Source organism: Muscardinus avellanarius (genome assembly GCF_963383645.1).
Source record: "Muscardinus avellanarius genome assembly, chromosome: 8".
Taxonomy (NCBI): domain Eukaryota; kingdom Metazoa; phylum Chordata; class Mammalia; order Rodentia; family Gliridae; genus Muscardinus; species Muscardinus avellanarius.
The window spans coordinates 6,089,820-6,107,415 of record NC_137794.1 but is presented as its reverse complement, the minus strand read 5'-3'; the positions used below and the strand labels follow the sequence as shown (position 1 = coordinate 6,107,415).

General features: G+C 47.3%; 1 protein-coding gene across 1 annotated transcript in view; it reads left to right on the top strand.

The window, feature by feature from the left end:
• The window catches only part of ADGRF5 (adhesion G protein-coupled receptor F5), a gene marked incomplete at both ends in the record, with an annotated part of 73,697 nt that overhangs the window by 51,494 nt on the left and 4,607 nt on the right, over positions 1–17,596 (top strand). The window contains 8 exons of the mRNA XM_080700051.1: positions 4,109–4,279; positions 6,756–6,875; positions 7,021–7,230; positions 7,663–7,875; positions 9,047–9,202; positions 11,051–11,259; positions 13,593–13,772; positions 15,780–17,174. Of these exons, the coding sequence (XP_080556177.1) occupies positions 4,109–4,279; positions 6,756–6,875; positions 7,021–7,230; positions 7,663–7,875; positions 9,047–9,202; positions 11,051–11,259; positions 13,593–13,772; positions 15,780–17,174 (2,654 nt within the window). The remainder of the gene's footprint in view (positions 1–4,108; positions 4,280–6,755; positions 6,876–7,020; positions 7,231–7,662; positions 7,876–9,046; positions 9,203–11,050; positions 11,260–13,592; positions 13,773–15,779; positions 17,175–17,596) is intronic.

Below are 17,596 nucleotides of genomic sequence, written 5' to 3'. Positions count from 1 at the left end.
GCGATCCTCCTGTCTCCGCCTCCCAAGCGCGGGGATTACAAGCGTGCGCCACCACGCCCGGCTCAAATCATTCTTAGTCTCTCAAATAAAGCATTTTCCTTTATTAATCCGCATAATACATTGAGTTCTCTTTTACGAAGCCTACATATTATCGTTATTTCTGTGTATTTCCTGTGTGTGAATGTGTCTTACTTGTGACTGAGCCCAGAGGCATCCTGTCCCTGAGTTACACCCTCAGCCCTTTCTGTTTTTCTTTGAAGCAGGGTATTGCTAGGTTGCTCAGAGCCTCGCCAACTTGCTGAGGCTGGTCTCAAACCTGTGATGCTCCTGTCTGAGCCTCTCAAGTACAGGGATCACAGGCTCCAGCCACTGCGCCTGGCTTCTTCCTTTCCTAACACATTTCATCCTGAATAGCTTATTGCCTTGGGCTTTGGTTTGGTGAAAACTCTGGATTTTTAAGAATGAGTAAAAGTCAACAGGAGGCAGAGGGGAAGGAGATTATTGCAGGTGTGAACCCATGTGCAGAGGTGTGAATCTGCAGGAATGTGGGAGGTCCAGGATGTGATCTTGTTTTTAAGAGAGGGAGTGGAAGCTGGAGGAAGAAGGAGGGAGGGAAGGAAGGAAGGAAGGGAGGGAGGAAGGAAGGAAGGAAGGAAGGAAGGAAGGAAGGAAGGAAGGGCGGGCAAGCCAGATGTGGTTCTGCATGCCTGTAATCCTTGTACTTGGAAGGCTGAGACAGGGAAGATCACAGGTTTGCGGCCAGCCTTAGCAACTCAGTGAAACCCTGAGCAACTCAGCAAGACCTTGCTTTAAAATAAAAAATAAAAAGGGCTTAGAGTGGAGCACAGAGGTGAATGCCCCTGGATTCAAATTTAGTATCAAAAAAAAAAAAGGAAAAAAGAGAAAGAGAGAGAGAGTATTAAAACCCTACCACAAATAAATGTCACATACTATGCTAAGGAATTTTACTTTATTCTGTGTACAAAGGTTAGATTTTCTAAAGATAAAAGAAAGATCATCATATAATCAAAGCCAAAGTGTAGAAAAATAATTCTTTAGAGAGTGAACCAACAGGTCGAAGGGGCAACTAGCTGAAAACAGAAGCCCAGCTATTGTAATTTGCAAAGTGTAGACAGTAAACACTGGGGCCAGCGCAAACGACCTTGGGTTGGCTCAGAAAGAAATGTTTCAGAAGCATAATGTAAGAGATTTTTTTTAACAGCCTAGTGGAAGTACAATGTGAGGAAACTCAAGTAATTAGAGATGGCTTTTAGGTTTTTTAATTTGTAGAGCTGCCCGAGGAAGGAGAGGAAGCCCCAGAGATGATCAGGCTTTGGGGAAAGTAAGCAGATGTCACATGTGGAGTTGGAGGTGTCTGAGCCGTCAAGCCAGCGCTTGGGGATTCGCGTCTGAAGTGTCCACGGAGGCTGTTTCTCTTAGTGTGGGAAGCCATCCAAACGTGGTCTATGATATGAGCCAGAGCCAGAGAGGATTGTTGAGAAGAGACGAGGGAAATTAGCACCAGGACATCTGGGGAGAGCTCAGGATCCCGAGGTACATCAGCTTGTAAGGAGGGAACAGACGGTCTGGTGAGGAGGCCCGGGCAGGGTGAGGACAGAAGTCCAGGCGGCCGGAGAAGGGAGGAGGGGGCACCGCTCTCCTTAAGGGACACCTGGTAGAGTCCGGAATAAAGAAGGCCAATGGCTAACATTCAATGAAAAACAGAAGGGAAAAATCAGAGGCAGCAAATGCCAAGAAATCATAAAGGGAAGCAAGGAAGGAAATTCACTGGTGGCCAGAAGAGCTCCGGGATTGGAGAGAGGCCTTCTGGGGAAGAGAGAACTTGAGTGTGTCTGAGGACTATAGTGAACGAATCAGAGGAGAGAAGGAAGACACAGAAGAGGGTGATGAAGGAGCGAGCTCTGCGGAGGGCGGGGACACCCTCCAAGAGCTGGGGAGCCAGTGCAGCCAAGCGGGGTGAAGGTGGACATCACTGGGTGATTTGAACACGCAGTTGGGGACTGGGCAGGACAGCTGGATACATGGCAACTGGTATTTCCAGTATCGCCGAGCAGCCGAAACGGTACGGAAGAAGGTGCGCTTGCGTTGGTAACAGCCAAGAGACAGTCTTTTCCTTCCATTTTGGGAAGGGTGGTATTTGGGCAGTGGCATAGGTGTGTGTGGCAGCAGGCCATGGACGGTGAAGAGGAAGTGAAGGGATTCCAGCAGAAGCGTTAGATCCAGGGGTCCTAGAACCCTCGCTCAGGGGGAAAGATGCTTTCCCCCTGGCGGGCGTGATGTTTCAGGGCATGGGAAGGAGGGTACAGAAAGGGAGCGATTTTATTTTATTGGCGCACTGTCATCATACATCATGTTAAAGTTCAGGGTGATGGGCATTCGGGCACAGGGCAGTTGGTGAGACCTCCCCAGTCCCCACCCCGCTCCCTCCTTGCACGGCATTGCGATCGGCATTGATAAGTGTGTGTGAGCGTCATGTCCAGTGAGCTGTATTCCTCTTCAAGCCTCCTTTCTCCCTCAGTCGCCCTCAGTTATGTCCCCTGCCTCACTACATAAGATTTCTCTTCCTTTGTCTGGAGCCCCTTCTATGTCTCAATTTCTCTCTAGCTTCTACATAAGAGGGAGAGCAACCCACCTTTCACTTTTTGGAGACCGACTAATTTCATAATATTTTTCAGTTTCATCCATTTACCTTCAATGACAGAATTTTGTTCTTTTTTAGGGTCGAGTATAATTCCACTCCATGTATATCTCATGATTTTGTAATCCATTGATCTGTAATCTGCTGGTGGACACTTAGGCTAGTTTCCTAGTTTGGCAATCACGAATGGTGCTGCTTTACACATAGCTGTGTGTGCGGCACCGTGGTAGTCTGGGTTCGATTCTTTCAGGTAGATGCCCAGGAGGGGTAGAGCTGGGTCATAGGCTAGGTTCGTTCTCATTCTTCTGAGGTTCCTCCATCCACGCTGTGACAAAATGGCTGGCAACTGAGAAAACATAAAATTGAAGGGTCTACTAAATAATTCAACCTTAATAAAAGGAACAAGCTGTGAACGTGCTTTCAATGGAGAGGACCCCCAGATGTCCAGTGTCATTGTTCCCTTCAGTAATAATAGTAGTTAATAATAATTAATAAAATTAATGTGATTCATTTCTTTCGATTAAAATCATAGCCGGACACCTTGCTTCTCTCTCTTTTCTTAATTTTTCACATTCCAGTGACCATCACTGATGGCCTGTTGGGAATGGGGCCCTATCAGGCACTGTTGTAAAGCTTTGTATAATGTTATGTCATCAAATCTGACCGGAGTCCTAGGTATTAGCTGTTATTCCTTCCCTCACTTAGCATCTGAATAAACGGAGGCACCTAGCAGTTAAGAAACTTTATCAACAATACTTGATAGCCAGTGGTAGTGTTCAGGAAGCCCCACCTCTCCATTCCAAAAGAACCAATCTAAACATTTTTGGGGGTGGAGTGGAAGTTGTAACGTTGAAATTGAGTCGGGGGTCGCAAAGGAGGCAAAGCCAGCCAAGTTATTGTGTGAGACCAGGCCTCTTTAATCAACTGGCACCTTTGGGGGAGGTCTGCTGACCATGGGGGAAGGGACCAACTGGTCTGCAGAGTCACAGTCAGCAGAGTCACACTGCAGAGAGGTAGTGAGGGTATTTATGTGTGTGGGGGGGGCTGTGGTGGGGCCAGCTGCGTGGGAATGCCGGCCCTCTCGGGACATCTGGAGTCTCAAGACATGTCTGCTTTTGGCTTCCGGTTTCTGCCTCCTGTCCCATGAGGGGAGGAGGAGGGACCCGATCTATCAGAGGTACTGGGGATTGAACTAGGGGCATTCTGCCTCTAAGCTATACTCCTAGTCCTTTTTATTTTTTATTCTGAAGCAAGGTCTCACTAAGTTGCTAAGGGTCTAGCCGAGTTGCAGAGGCTGGCCTTGAACCTATGGTCCTCTTGTTTCTGCCTCCCAGAGAACAAATCTAATTTGAATAGTAATCTTGTTTTTTTATTAATTTGGCCTCTTTGCAGCTAAATTAGGCGAATCAGCCAACCGTAATAGTAAAAGAATTGCTTCTGCCGTTACAGGATACCCAGAAACTAATCTAGACTCTGGCTGCAGCAGTTACATCCTCAGAGCCAACGGAACCCAGTGTCCCAGCGGGTCATCTGGGACGACAGTCATCTACACGTGCGAGTTCAGCAGTGCCCACGGGGCCAGGGGCAGTAAGGACATAGGCGTGACGTTCATCTCTGTGGGTAAGAACTCTCTCACCACACCTTTTAGCCATAGATACGTTTCACTTGCCACTCAACTGGGAAGATCCATGGGCAAGACAAAGCGGGGATCTCCCTGGGAGTGGGTTGTGGTTGGAGTAAGCTACACAAAGAGACAAGAGGTTCCCTTCTCTGCTATTTAAGCTCCGATGGAATGTTACTAAACCTGGGAAGGGTAGAGGTAGAAAATGGTGGCCTTGGGGAAGGAATTGGCTGCTCTGTCCTGGTGAGGCAGAGGAGGGACTGGGAGTTCTCTTCATGGTGAGTTTAGTCCTATGACCATGGCGTTCATAATCAGGATACCGCAGCCCCATGTGCCCCCTTTCTGCCCACAGTTCATTCTTCCTTCCTTAGATCCAGCACCTTGCCTCACCCCCACCGCCCCTCAGTGCCGTCCACCAGCCTCTTCCCGTCTGACCCGTCCTAAAAGTTATACTACAGAAAGCTTTAGCTAAATGTTCCTTTGCCGTCACTTCACAAATGTTAGAACAAAGGTTTGTTCATAAACCTCAATTCGGTTTGGTTAGACGTCTTAAAGTTATCATTTCTTTTCATGTCCTAAACCATTATAATTTCATTCATTAACCACAAAAATGCTTTTCCACCTGTCTTATAAAATTGTACTATGTAAATGTATCGTTAGGCCTTTTTGTGAAAAAATTTAGAGAAAGGACCGATGAAAGCAATACCAGGAGCCGGAGCATGTGATCCCAGTACTTGGGAGGCTGAGGAGGATTCAGGTTTGAGACCAGCCTCAGCAACTTAGTGAGGCTCTCAGCAACCTACAAAGACCCTAAGACCCATAACTCTTCCTTCAAGTTTCCTACTATGGTGATTTAGCATCTGTACCGAGATCAAAATTAGGTTTATATATAGGCCCATGTACTCAGAGTTAAAACTGGAAGCACCTACCTGCTTTCACTACAGAAAACTACCAGTTGCTAAACATTCCCATGAGCAATTCCTGTCTAAGGCAGTGAATAGATGTTCAGATAAACCCAAACCTTCTTCAAATTGCTCATTGTAACTTTGCTTCTCTATGCTGAACTGGGGTATGTTTTAGGGACATTTTTTAAACCTTTGCTGAAAAGCATAGACCTGGTAATTGGGCCGCATCTGAGAATCAAGAGGACCAGATTCATGGTTCCACGGGCCTTTTTTATTCCACTCTCAGAATCAGCTAAGCCTTAGGGAACCATCTCCACACCCGAACAGCCAGGGAGGCCAACGTGAAGGAAGCCAAAGACTGCCACGAGCACCCCTGGTGTTGCATCTGAACCCCGATTCCTGACGGATACTAGTTTCTTTTGATAATGATTAATCATACGACTTTAGCCAGGCATGGTGGCACATGCTTGTAATCCCAGCATTCAGGAGGCTGAGATAGGAGGATCGCGGTTCTCAGCCAGCCTCAGCTACTTAGTGAGGCCCTTTGCAATTCAGTGAGACCCTTTTATTTTTTATTAAGAATAAAAAATAGGGCTGGGGGGTGTATCTCAGAGGTAGAATGCCCCTGGGTGCCATCCCCAGTACAATAATAATAATAATAATAATAATAATAATAATACTTTATACTAAGCGGAAAAATTATTAAAAATGAGATATTACACTGATTGAAAACATGAGCACCAGGTGCTCCTGGCTTGAAGCTGTTAACCATGGAAGACTGAACCTAATGGCTTTTTGAAATGTCACCAGGAGAAATGGAAAAGGGAGAGTAAAGACAAAAAGAGCGTCACTTTCAGACAAGCCTTTATATTTGTCATGGTCCTTGTGTACATTTCCTATAAATAATTTCTCATGAATCTGCCTGAAACTTTTCAGAAAGAGTAGTAAACACGCCAGGCGTGGTGGAGCACACCTGTAATCCCAGTACTTGGGAGGCTGTGTCGGGAGGATCCCAGGTCCGTGGCCAGCCTCAGCAACTTCGTGAGGCCCTCTGCAACTTAGTGAGACCCTGTTTCAACATAAAATAATAAAACCTGGCTCTGTAGCTCAGAAGTAGAATGCCTTTGGGCTCTATTCTCAGCGCCCCCTTCCCACACACATACACAAAGAGTAGTAAACATGTAATCAACATAAGCAGCTTTAGATAATTCTAATGTAGTTGACATCAAGATGCCCGTTAAGATCCCAGTTTGCTGAGACAGGCCAAGTGGAATTATCAATCAATTCTATGATTCCGCTCAGTGATAACGTAGTTCCAGAAATCAATCTATTGTTTATTAAGCGCTAACTGTATACCAGACCCAGCGGGAAGTCCTGGGGAGGCAGAGGAGAAGCAGGTTTGGAGGAGGCTCAGGTTGCCACGGAGGAGAGATGTAGAGGGCAGACTTAGGCTACTGCGTGGTGTTATGTGGTCCTGGTAGACAGTGAGGCTGATTGTTAGGAGGTTGGCGGGGAGCTTGGGTTTCACAACACCCCTAAGTTTGCAACCTCTCGTCCTGCTGATCATCAGGAGCTAATTCCAGCCACAAAGGGGAAGTGCACCCGTTCCTCAGGCATGTGATGGCAGTCAGTACAGTTCAGAGCATCACCGCGAACAGCCTAGAGACACGTAAAGCCCAGGAGCAGCAAGGTACCAATTCCGCCGCGTAGAGTCAGGACGGTCCGCGATCGCTGTCTCTGTCTTGCATTTCACCCGCGTGTTGCCGTCACCAGAAAGACTAAACCCCGGACTTGTCGATCGGTTCTCTTTGTCTTTTTTATTTGCCTTCTTCCAGCCAACCTGACAATAACCCCGGACCCAATTTCTGTTTCTGAGGGACAAAACTTTTCCATAAAATGCATCAGCGACGTCAGTAACTATGATGAGTTCTACTGGAACACTTCTGCGGGGATTAAGATATTTCAAAAGTTCTACACCACGCGGAGGTATCCCGACGGGGCCGAGTCCGTGCTCACAGTGAAGACTTCCACCAGGGAGTGGAATGGTGAGTGAGGCGCCATCTTCTAGACACCTGGCATAATAGCTACTGTCCAAGCTGCACTGCCCCATGCCCGCCTTCTGTTCTATCTTCCCTTGGAGCAAGTCCTTTGGGGGAGATGTTATTATTCCATCTTAGATACATAGAGAAGCTGGAAGGGGGGGAGATCTCTTAAGCTTTTTCTCCTCCAGTGCTAAGGAAGGTGCCAACGTGAAGGAAGCCAAAGACTGCCACGAGCGGCCCTGGTGTTGCATCTGAACCCCGATTTCTGACAGATACTAGTTTCTTTTGATTAAGATTAATCATAAGACTTTAGCCAGGCATGGTGGCACAAAGATGCCCTTCGAAAAGGGAACGCCAGATTCTTCTTCTCCTTCCCAGAAAATGCTTATAAGAGCAATTCTTTTACTCCATCCCATTCTGATTCCTCCCACTCAGGAACCTACCACTGCGTATTTAGATACAAGAACTCGTACAGCATTGCGACCAAAGACGTTACTGTTCACCCGCTGCCCCTGCGGTCCAACATCATGATCGATCCCCTGGAAGCCAGTGTTCTCTGCAAAGGTTCCCATCACTTCAGGTGCTGCGTAGAGGAGGACGAGGACTACAGAGTCATGTTCCAAGTGGACTCCTTGACCTTTCCTGCTGGTAAGATGTGGACTGCTGAACCACTAGGACATACACATCACTTACGTGGAGTCAAAGTCTCCCCTCGCCGGGCGCGGTGGCGCACGCTTGTAATCCCAGCACTGGGGAGGCTGAGATAGAAGGATCGCGGTTTGCAGACAGCCTCAGCTACTTAGGCCCTTTGCAACTCAGTGAGACCCTGTTTCAAAGTAAAGAATAAAAAATAGGGCAGGGGTATAACTGAGAGGTAGAATGCTCCTGGGTTCTATCCCCAGTACTGAAAAATAAAATAAAATAAAATAAAATAAAAATTTCCCCCCAAACTAGGGACCAGGAAACATACTGATGTATCAAAAAGAGAATTCAACAGAACAGGTCTCTTTTTTTTTTTTTTTTTGCCTTCTCTTTTATAATGTGACCAGTGCAGTGTAGGAGGAGATGTATTCGACTTGGATATTGAAACATGCAAGCCAGGCATGGTGGCGCATGCTTGTAATCCCAGCCTTCAGGAGGCTGAGACTGGAGGATCGCTGTTCGCAGACAGCCTCAGCTACTTAGTGAGGCCCTCTGTAACTCAGTGAGACCCTGTTTCAAAATAAAGAATAAAAAAATAGTGCAGGGGGTATAGCTCGGAGGTTGAATGCCCCTGGGTTCCATCACCAGACCCACAAAAAAAAAAGTAAAAGAAAGAAATATGCAGGCATTTCAACACTCCATGGTCAACATGATCACTTTGAGTGCTTTTTATGTGCCAGATACTAAGCCAAGCACTGCGACATGCAAAAGTAAATGAGACCAGGGACTTTCTCTATAGGAGTTTTTGAGCCAGTGGAGATGACAGCGCCATAAGGAGGTGCTTAAACCACCGCGGTGAACACAAGAGAAAATAATGTACACAGAGGATGGCAGATAGGCGGGGCAGGGGGGACACAGAAAAGACACCTGACCATGGGCAGGTGGGCAGGTGGGCACAGATGTGGAGTCATGAGCAGTAGAGGTACAGTTGTGTCTAGTACGCCAGCAAGCATGGCCTCCCTTTTATTTCCACCGTAACACATGAGACCACATTAAAAATGAACGCGCCGCGTTCCTGGGAAAAGCTTGGCAGGCTCGTTCATGTTGGATCGCTTGACCAAAGTTGTGCTGTGGGGACTCACGTTGCGACGTCTGCTCTCAATAACTCTGTCCCTAGAAAAAGAAGTTAGTGGAAAGCAGGTGTGCTACAAATACAACTTCAGAGCCAGCTCGGTTTCCTGGTGTCCGAAAACTGTGGATGTGTCATGTCACTTCACCAACGCTGCTAATAACTCAGTCCAGAGCCCATCCATGAAGCTGACTCTGGTTTCAGGTAAGTGGGTTTAAAATTGCTTTAAAATACTGCAGTCAGGAGCCAGCACCCATTTATCCATTTTATTTCCCATTCCTACATTCAATAAATATACATCAGACACTTTTACTGTGGCAGGTGTTGGGCTAACCATGATGGGGATTTGAAAAAAAAAATAATAAACCACGTTCCCTGATCTCAAGCTTAGGAGAAGGACAGAGACCACAGGAAACGAGAGCTGACTTGGCCCAGCTGTGGTCGGTGAGCAGGAAGGGACCAGGAAAGCTTTGCAGATGAAATCACACTTGCGCTGAGCCTGGGAGGCGAGCGGCTGACCAGGCAGACAGGAAGGGCAGTATTTCTTTCATCTTTCTTCAAAGGGAGTGTGTTCCTACCAGCATTCTTTTCTTGAGATAGAGCTACATAAAAAGAATTGATCTGAAAAATAGACAACTGTCTTTCTCATCTTCAGTCATTACCGAGCCAATATGCCAATGTGCCCCTGGGACCAAAAGGCCATGACCTGAGCCGAGCATCATAGCGCATGCCTGTAATCCCAGTACTGAAAAGGCTGAAACCAGGAGGATAGCAGGTGCCAGGCCAGCTCAGCAACTTAGCGAGACCTTGTTTCAAAGTAAAGAATAAAATAGGTCTGGAGGTAAAATGACCAGTAGAGCTTTTCTGTAATAGCCCATGATGAAGAGCTGATCTCAGTCAACACAGGGGCAAGGAGATAAATGATAACCTGGAGCTGATACCTCCTTGTGCTCCAAAGTCTTCCTTCCAGTAACAGGACCTCTGATATACGAAGGGGCCACTACTCTATCGTCAAGCCCGTTGGAGCATAGTGAACGAGGTGCGGCTCTTCTCACCTGTGTTGGGAACCGAGCCCTGAACACCAATGCCAGAAGCAAATTAGACTCCCCCATCTCTCTGAGCCACTGTCCCCTGACCCCGGGGCAGCTGAGGTCACCTCCTCAGCCAACATGTTCTACCCACTCATCTTGGTTCTCTTTCTTCATACCAAATCTGGTTCCTTGTTTTCCCAGTAGATGATTGCGTATTTATTTCAAGATTTTACCTACTGGTCCAGGTCTCGATATTGATTAACTAAATAAAAATGTCAGCAAGACAGGGTTCCACTTGTCAATGTTGGGATCCCCAAGAGATGGCAGATTCTAAGACAGATTTCCCCATTCTTGTGTGCTCAGGAGTGGAGGTGAACTAGAATCCCCTTTCAGAGAAGCCAGAGGGGACACATTCTTAAACGTGTTACTTGGAATATGCAGGTCAGGGACATCTGGAATTTTTACTGCAAAAATTTGGATTTTAGCAATGTTTCTTCACCTTAGCTTCACATTCTGTTCACTGGGAAAGCTTAAACCACTGCGGAGGCTGAAGTTCCAGCCTAGACATCCCGATGTCCTTGGGCAAGAGGTGGCCTGGATGTTGGCAGTTCCAGGAGCCCCACACGTGACTCTATCATACCACACTCTAGATTCTCTAGATGAAGACATTATGTCTTTTCTATGATTCTTGGAAAACTGACTACCCCTACTTTGGATAAGCTCTCTTTATTTTTCTTAGTCTTAAATTTTTTTTTTCTACAGCAATAAAAGATGCCTGGGATGAGGCATAGAAGAAATGCATCCTGTTAGGAAAAGCAAGAACAGGTTAGAGATGATAGCTTTTTGTGGAAAGCTTTGAAAGATCAGGAATAAAGTTAGGAAATCAAGTAGCTGTGAAAAGGTCAGTGAAAGTAAAGAGAGGTATGAACTCAAGAACAATAATAACACCCACCTTGACTCTATTCCCGCTTTCTTTTCCGTTCCTTTCAATGGCCTCTTTTGCTTCTGTGTCTCAATGCAGACAACAGTGTCATGTGTCAGCATCCCACCATAGGCGTCGGGCAGCCTGGCAAACTCATCCACAAGTTGTGCCAGTTCTCAAGTGTTCCCAGAGAGCCTGGCAGCACCATCGGCGGGACCATCACGTACGAGTGTGAAGGCTCTCGGTGGAAGGTGAAGAGCAGAAACTGCATCTCTGCCTCCATCAACAGCTTGCTGCAGCTCACCAAGGTCAGCCTGCACCCGTGACCCCGAGCGCTCCGTGGGGACACCTGTCTGTTCATCCGTCTGTCTGGTTCTGGGTGACCAGGTTTCTCTACACTTGAGAAAAATGGGTCTTGGGAAGCTTTGCGTTTCTTCCAAAGCAATTTTTACTTGTCCCTTTCTGAAGAAGACGTAAGCCTAGAAATGCTCGAACATGCCTAAGATCAAATACAAAGGCAGAAAGTATGCATTCTGCTATAGGGCCAACTGTATACCTTAGCTTTGACTTCTCAGCATCTTGTATTCAATACTTACAATAGACAATGGTATTTCCCCCTCTTCTATTGATCCCTGTTGAGTGATTTTGATTTCAAAGAGTTTTGAGTGATTTTGATATCAGAGTTATGTTTTTTTGGGGGGGTTACTGGGAATGGAGCCTAGGGGCATTCTACCTTCGAGCTACACCCCCAGCTCTATTTTTTATTCTTTATCTTGACACAGGGTCTCACCGAGTTGTAAAGGGCCTCACTAAGTAGCTGAGGCTGGCCGCGAACCATGATCCTCCTGTCTCAGCTTCCCGAATGCTGGGATTACAAGTGTGAGCCACCACCCCCAGATGAGTTATGGTATTTTCAGAAAGAGGCATAATATTAAAATAAGATTCAATAAAAAGCAGTTGGACTTAATGTTTTTTTCTAAGCCTCAGGCTTCCCCAGTTATTACAGATAACTTGCATATCTGAAGGAAAGATACCCTTCTTCTTGTATCTAGAACAGAGGTGACTGCGATATAGTGGGGAAGATTTGTTGCTTTCTCTCAAAGTAAATTAAGGCCATTTCCATGCTTAATTTTTTCTAAGCTACAGAGTCCTAAAATTTCATGAAGTACAAATAATGCCTGGGAAACAATAAGTGCCTTATAACAAATGGTCATCATTTTAGACAACCACTTCCAAATACTCTTTTTTATTTTCATTTTTTATTGATGCATTGTAGTCATACATCTTAATGGAGTACAAGATGGTGGAGGCACACATGCACACATCACTCTTTTAGCCCTTCCTTAACTTCCAACTCATTCCCTCCCCCTCCCTTCTTCTCATGTCTGGCTTAGCGATTGACTTTGGTGTGTTTGTGAATGTACGTCATGTACATTAGGAAATTTCCCTCTTCCCCTCTCCCTCCCATCATCCCCAGTTGGGCATCCTTATTTACTCATCTATGGTATCTCCTTCTTTGTCTAGAGTTCCTCCTGTGACCCTTTTTCTCCCTACCTTCCACATATAAAGGAGAGCATTTGATTTCTTTTTGTGACTAACCAGCCTCACTTAGCATAATGTTCTCCAGTTTCTTCCATTTCCCTGCAAATGACATAATTTTGTTCTTCTTTATGGCTGAGTAAAATTCCATTGTGTACGTATCTCACAATTTTGTAATCCTTTCATCTGCTGATGGACATCTTGGCTGGTTCCACAGTTTGGCAATGGTGAATTGTGCAGCTATGAACATAGATACACATGCCTTAGTTTGGTAGTTTGGTTTCCTTCCTTTTGGGTAGATACCCAGGAATGGTATTGCTGGATCATATGGTAGATTTGTTCCCATTCTTCTGAGGATTCTCCATACTGTTTTTCAAAGTGGTTGCACTAATTTGCAATCCCACCAACAATATTTTGGAGTTCCCACTTCTCTACATCCTCGCCAGCATTTGTTGTTGTTTGTGTTTTGAATGATTGTCATTCTAGTTGGAATTCCAAATATGCTTAACCACTAAAGAAAGGAGAAACTGAGAAAAGGGAGAACTATTGATTTGTGTTTTATCAAGTTATCTCCTGTTTCTCCTCTTGTCTTGCACCAAATTCATTAAAATTCTCACTGTGCACAAAGTATCACTGTAGGTGCTGCTAAGGTAGTGAGATCAAATTAGAACTTGACCTCTGATTTGATAGATAATATAATGCATCTGGCATGGTGGCCCATGCCTAGAATCCCAGTACCTGGGAGGCCGATGCAACAGGATTGCAGGTTCAAGCCCAGCCCAAGCAAGTTAGCGAGATCCTGTTTCAAAAACAAAGACAAAAAAAAATAATAATAATAACAAGGGCTGGCTGTGGTACTTGGAGGTAGAACACCCTGGATTCAACCCCTAGTAACACACACACACACACACACACACACACACACACACACACACACGGTAAACTATCTTTTCTCCATAAGGTATATTTTATGAGACATATTTACGGGCACGGAGAAGAAAGGAAGCTATAGCTGGGGGAGATTTTCCCATGAGCGGGTCAGTAGTCTCTTGGCTGGGCAGACGAGCAAGTTTTTCATGTGTTTTGGTTTTGGTTCTACTAGGCTTTGGTCAAGAGCCCCTCTCAGGATCAAAAGCTCCCTAGGTACCTGAAGACTCTTTCTCTGAGTACAGGCAAGGAGGAACAGGAAATCAGCTCATCGCCCGGGAACCTGGGGGCCATCATCAATATTCTGGACCTTCTCTCGACCATTCCAACCCACGTGGATTCAGAGATGATGAAGGTAACTTGGCTGGAGGCCTACGGCAGCTCCGGCTCTTCCCATTTCGTGCCTGGGGATTTCTGTTCAAAAAGCACGATTCTGCCTCATTGTAGCATCTTCTCTGTCTTTTCTAGAGAAATAACTTAGAGATTAAAATCACATGACCTGTGCACTTCCAGCTACAGCTTTTAGGATGGATATCACAGAATATTGGCTATATCTATTTGGGGACCTTATGAATATTCCCTTCATGAATTTCTGCTTTAGTTTCTTTGCTCAAATAGAAATAATTATTACCTATTAAGGGTCCATCCCAGAAAACTAGGAATTACAGGTTTTCTGAATATGTGCTCGGTGGGATTCTCAAAGGTTTAGCACTAACCAGGACCTCTGAAGCAACCAGAATTCTGGGAGGAAAAAGAATTCACTTGCAAAAATTCAAAGAAAGTGACGTTAATGGGGGGTTTCTTACAGAGAAAATCAAGAGTAAAATCAGTCAGTTCATCAAGGGGGTGGTGGGCACCCAGAGAAGAGCGACATTTCAGAGCCATGACCGCACCCAGGGAAGAGAGAGGAACTGGGACCAGAGTCCAGTGAGAGCCAGCCTTGAAGGAGTGACCACTCACAGGAGCTAGAGTCCTGGCCGTTACCAGAGATGTGCTGCGGAGACAGGGAATAGACAGGACAACAGGAAAAATATCTCTCCTTCCTCTTCTTCTGCCTTCCCAACACCAAATCCGACTGGTGAAGAGTGTGGTGATTAAGTCAAAGAGGTTATAGGTGTCTCCTAGGACTGCTGAAACAAATCACCAGCTCCTGGGGAGCTTCTGATGACAGTTCCAGGGCCAGAGGCTGAAATCCAAGTCTGCCGGGGCGCGCTCCCTCCGAAGGCTCTGGAGGAGAACAGTCCTCACCCCTTTCCGCCTTTTATAAGAGCCTCCTGCCCTCCTCCACTGTCTTCTCCCTTTCTGCCTTTTATAAAAAATACTGGTCCTTGGAGTTGGGCCCACCCAGGTAATGTGGGATGGACCCTTAACTTAGTTACATCTACACGGTCTATTTGCTCAAATAAGGACACAGTCACAGGGCTTGGGTATTTGAATACAGCATTTTGGAAACCACCATTTAATCTTTACAGGGGCTCATACTTCTGGCAGAGAGGCAAGCAAAGAGAGGTAGAGAAATTATTTGGGGAGAGGGCGTGAATGAGAAAAGATAAGCTCGTGTGTGTGTGTGTGTGTGTGTGTGTGTGTGTGTGCGCGCGCGCGCGCGCACACGCATGCGCGCTTGCAGTACCAGGGATGGGACCCAGGGACATTCTACCTCTGAGCTACACCCCCAGCTCTATTTTTTTATTCTTTATTTTGAAACAGGGTTTCACTGAGTTGCAAAGGGCCTCCACTAAGTAGCTGAAGTTGTCCACGAACCATGATCCTCCTGTCTCAGCCTCCCAAATGCTGCGATTACAAGTGTGCGCCACCACACCCAGCTGAAGCTCACATTTATGAGAGAGGGAGTCAGATGACTTTGTTTTCTAACAAAGCGGCCTTAGGCAGCATCCACAGAGATCCCTGGACGCTCTCTTGGGAGACTGAGACAGGAGGATCGCAGGTTCAAGGTAGCCCCAGCAACTTAGCAAGATCCTATTTCAAAATAAAAAGGGCTAGGGGTATAGCTTGGAGGTAGAACACCCCTGGATTCAATTCTCAGTACTGAAATCAAAATGAAATGAAATGAAACAGAACAAGAACCTGTCTGCCATCCTCCTGAATTGGACTTAGGAAGCAGCCAGAGGGTAGATCTCGCGGTCACTATGCTCAGTGAATTCTCCCAGCCTTGGGGTCCTTCCTCTCTCCGTTTTTGCCACTAGAAGGCAGGTCATGGACCTTTTCTGCCTGGGATGCTTCACTTCTCTTCCATTTTCCTCTTGCTTGTACGTGTTTAACTAGCTTCCAGGGAGATACTGTTCTCGTGTCTTTTATGATTGCAAGGATTCTAGGGTTTGATATCCGGGCGTGTCCCTTACAGGATGTGCTATCCACCGTAAACGTCATCCTGGGCAAGCCCACCTTGAGCACCTGGAAGGTTCTACAAGAACATCACAGCAACCAGAGCTCGCAGCTACTGTATTCAGTGGAGAGATTTTCCGGGGTGCTCCAGCCCAGGGACAGCACACCCGTATTCCTCTCACACCCTAACGTGCAGATGAGAAGCATGGCAGTCAGATCTGGCCGCCCGAAAATCTACCAACAGGAATTTGTCTTTGCGGACTCCGACCTCTGGGGCAACGTGATCATTGATGAGTGCCAGCTGGGCAGCCTGCAGCCCGATTCAGCGATTGTCACTGTCGCTTTCCCGACCCTCAGAGCCATCCTCGCTCAGGACAGTCAGAAAAGCAATTTGGCCGACAGCTTAGTGATGACTACCACAGTTAGCCACAATGCAACCCAGCCGTTCCGGATCTCCATGACCTTTAAGAACAACCACCGCGCCGGGGGGAAACCTCAGTGCGTCTTCTGGAACTTCAGCCTCCACAACCACACCGGCGGCTGGGACAGCAGTGGGTGCTACGTGAAGGAAGTCTCGGCGGACAGCGTCTCCTGCACCTGCGAGCACCTCACCTCCTTCTCCATCCTCATGTCCCCCGACTCGCCGGACCCTGGTTCGCTCCTAAAAATACTGCTGGATATCATTTCTTACATCGGCCTGGGCTTTTCCATCTTGAGCTTGGCGGCCTGTCTGGTCGTGGAAGCGATGGTGTGGAAATCCGTGACCAAGAACCGAACCTCCTACATGCGCCACATCTGCATCGTGAACATCGCCGCCTCCCTTTTGATCGCCGACACCTGGTTCATCGTGGCCGCCGCCATCCACGACCACCATTACCCGCTCAGCGAGACAGCCTGCGTGGCCGCCACCTTCTTCATCCACTTCTTCTATCTCAGCGTCTTTTTCTGGATGCTGACGCTGGGTCTCATGCTCTTTTATCGTCTGGTTTTCATCCTGCACGACGCAAGCAAGTCCATCCAGAAGGCGGTGGCCTTCTCTCTAGGCTACGGCTGCCCCCTGGTCATCTCGGTCATCACGGTGGGGGCTACCCAGCCCCAGCAGGTGTACACGCGGAAAAATGCCTGTTGGCTCAACTGGGAGGACACCAAGGCCCTGCTGGCCTTCGTCATCCCGGCGCTGATCATCGTGGTGGTGAACATGGCCATCACGGTCGTGGTCATCACCAAGATCCTGAGGCCTTCCATTGGAGACAAGCCCTGCAAGCAGGAGAAGAGCAGCCTCTTTCAGATCAGCAAGAGCATCGGGGTGCTCACGCCACTGCTGGGGCTCACCTGGGGCTTCGGTCTGGCCACCGTGGTCCAGGGGAGCAACGCCGTGTTCCACATCGTGTTCACCCTCCTTAATGCCTTCCAGGTGAGCTCCGAGGGGCAGGCGCTCGGAAACTGCCCCACCTGCCGGCCTGCGGGACACGCTAGGGACAGGAGCAGCACCAGGAGCAGGAACGGGGGAGGATGGGAGCACCCGAGGGTGTAGCCTTGGCCCCAAAGAGAAGTAACTCAAGGCCCCAGTGGGAGAGGAAGAAAGGCACAGTACTCTGCTGCCATAGACCTCCGCTATAGCTTAGTCACGTAGGCAGGTCTCTCCCAAACACCCTGATAATGCAGGAAGGAAGGTCGTCACTTCCCTAACCTCTGTGTTGCTATTTATCCACGTTATCTTGATGCAGTCTCCTAGGTGAACCACCATTAGGCCCTGTAATGGCTCCAGGTAGTCCCCATCAGCATTCAATGAGCTCTGTCTCTTTGTGAGGACACCTTTTTTTTTTTTTTTTTGTA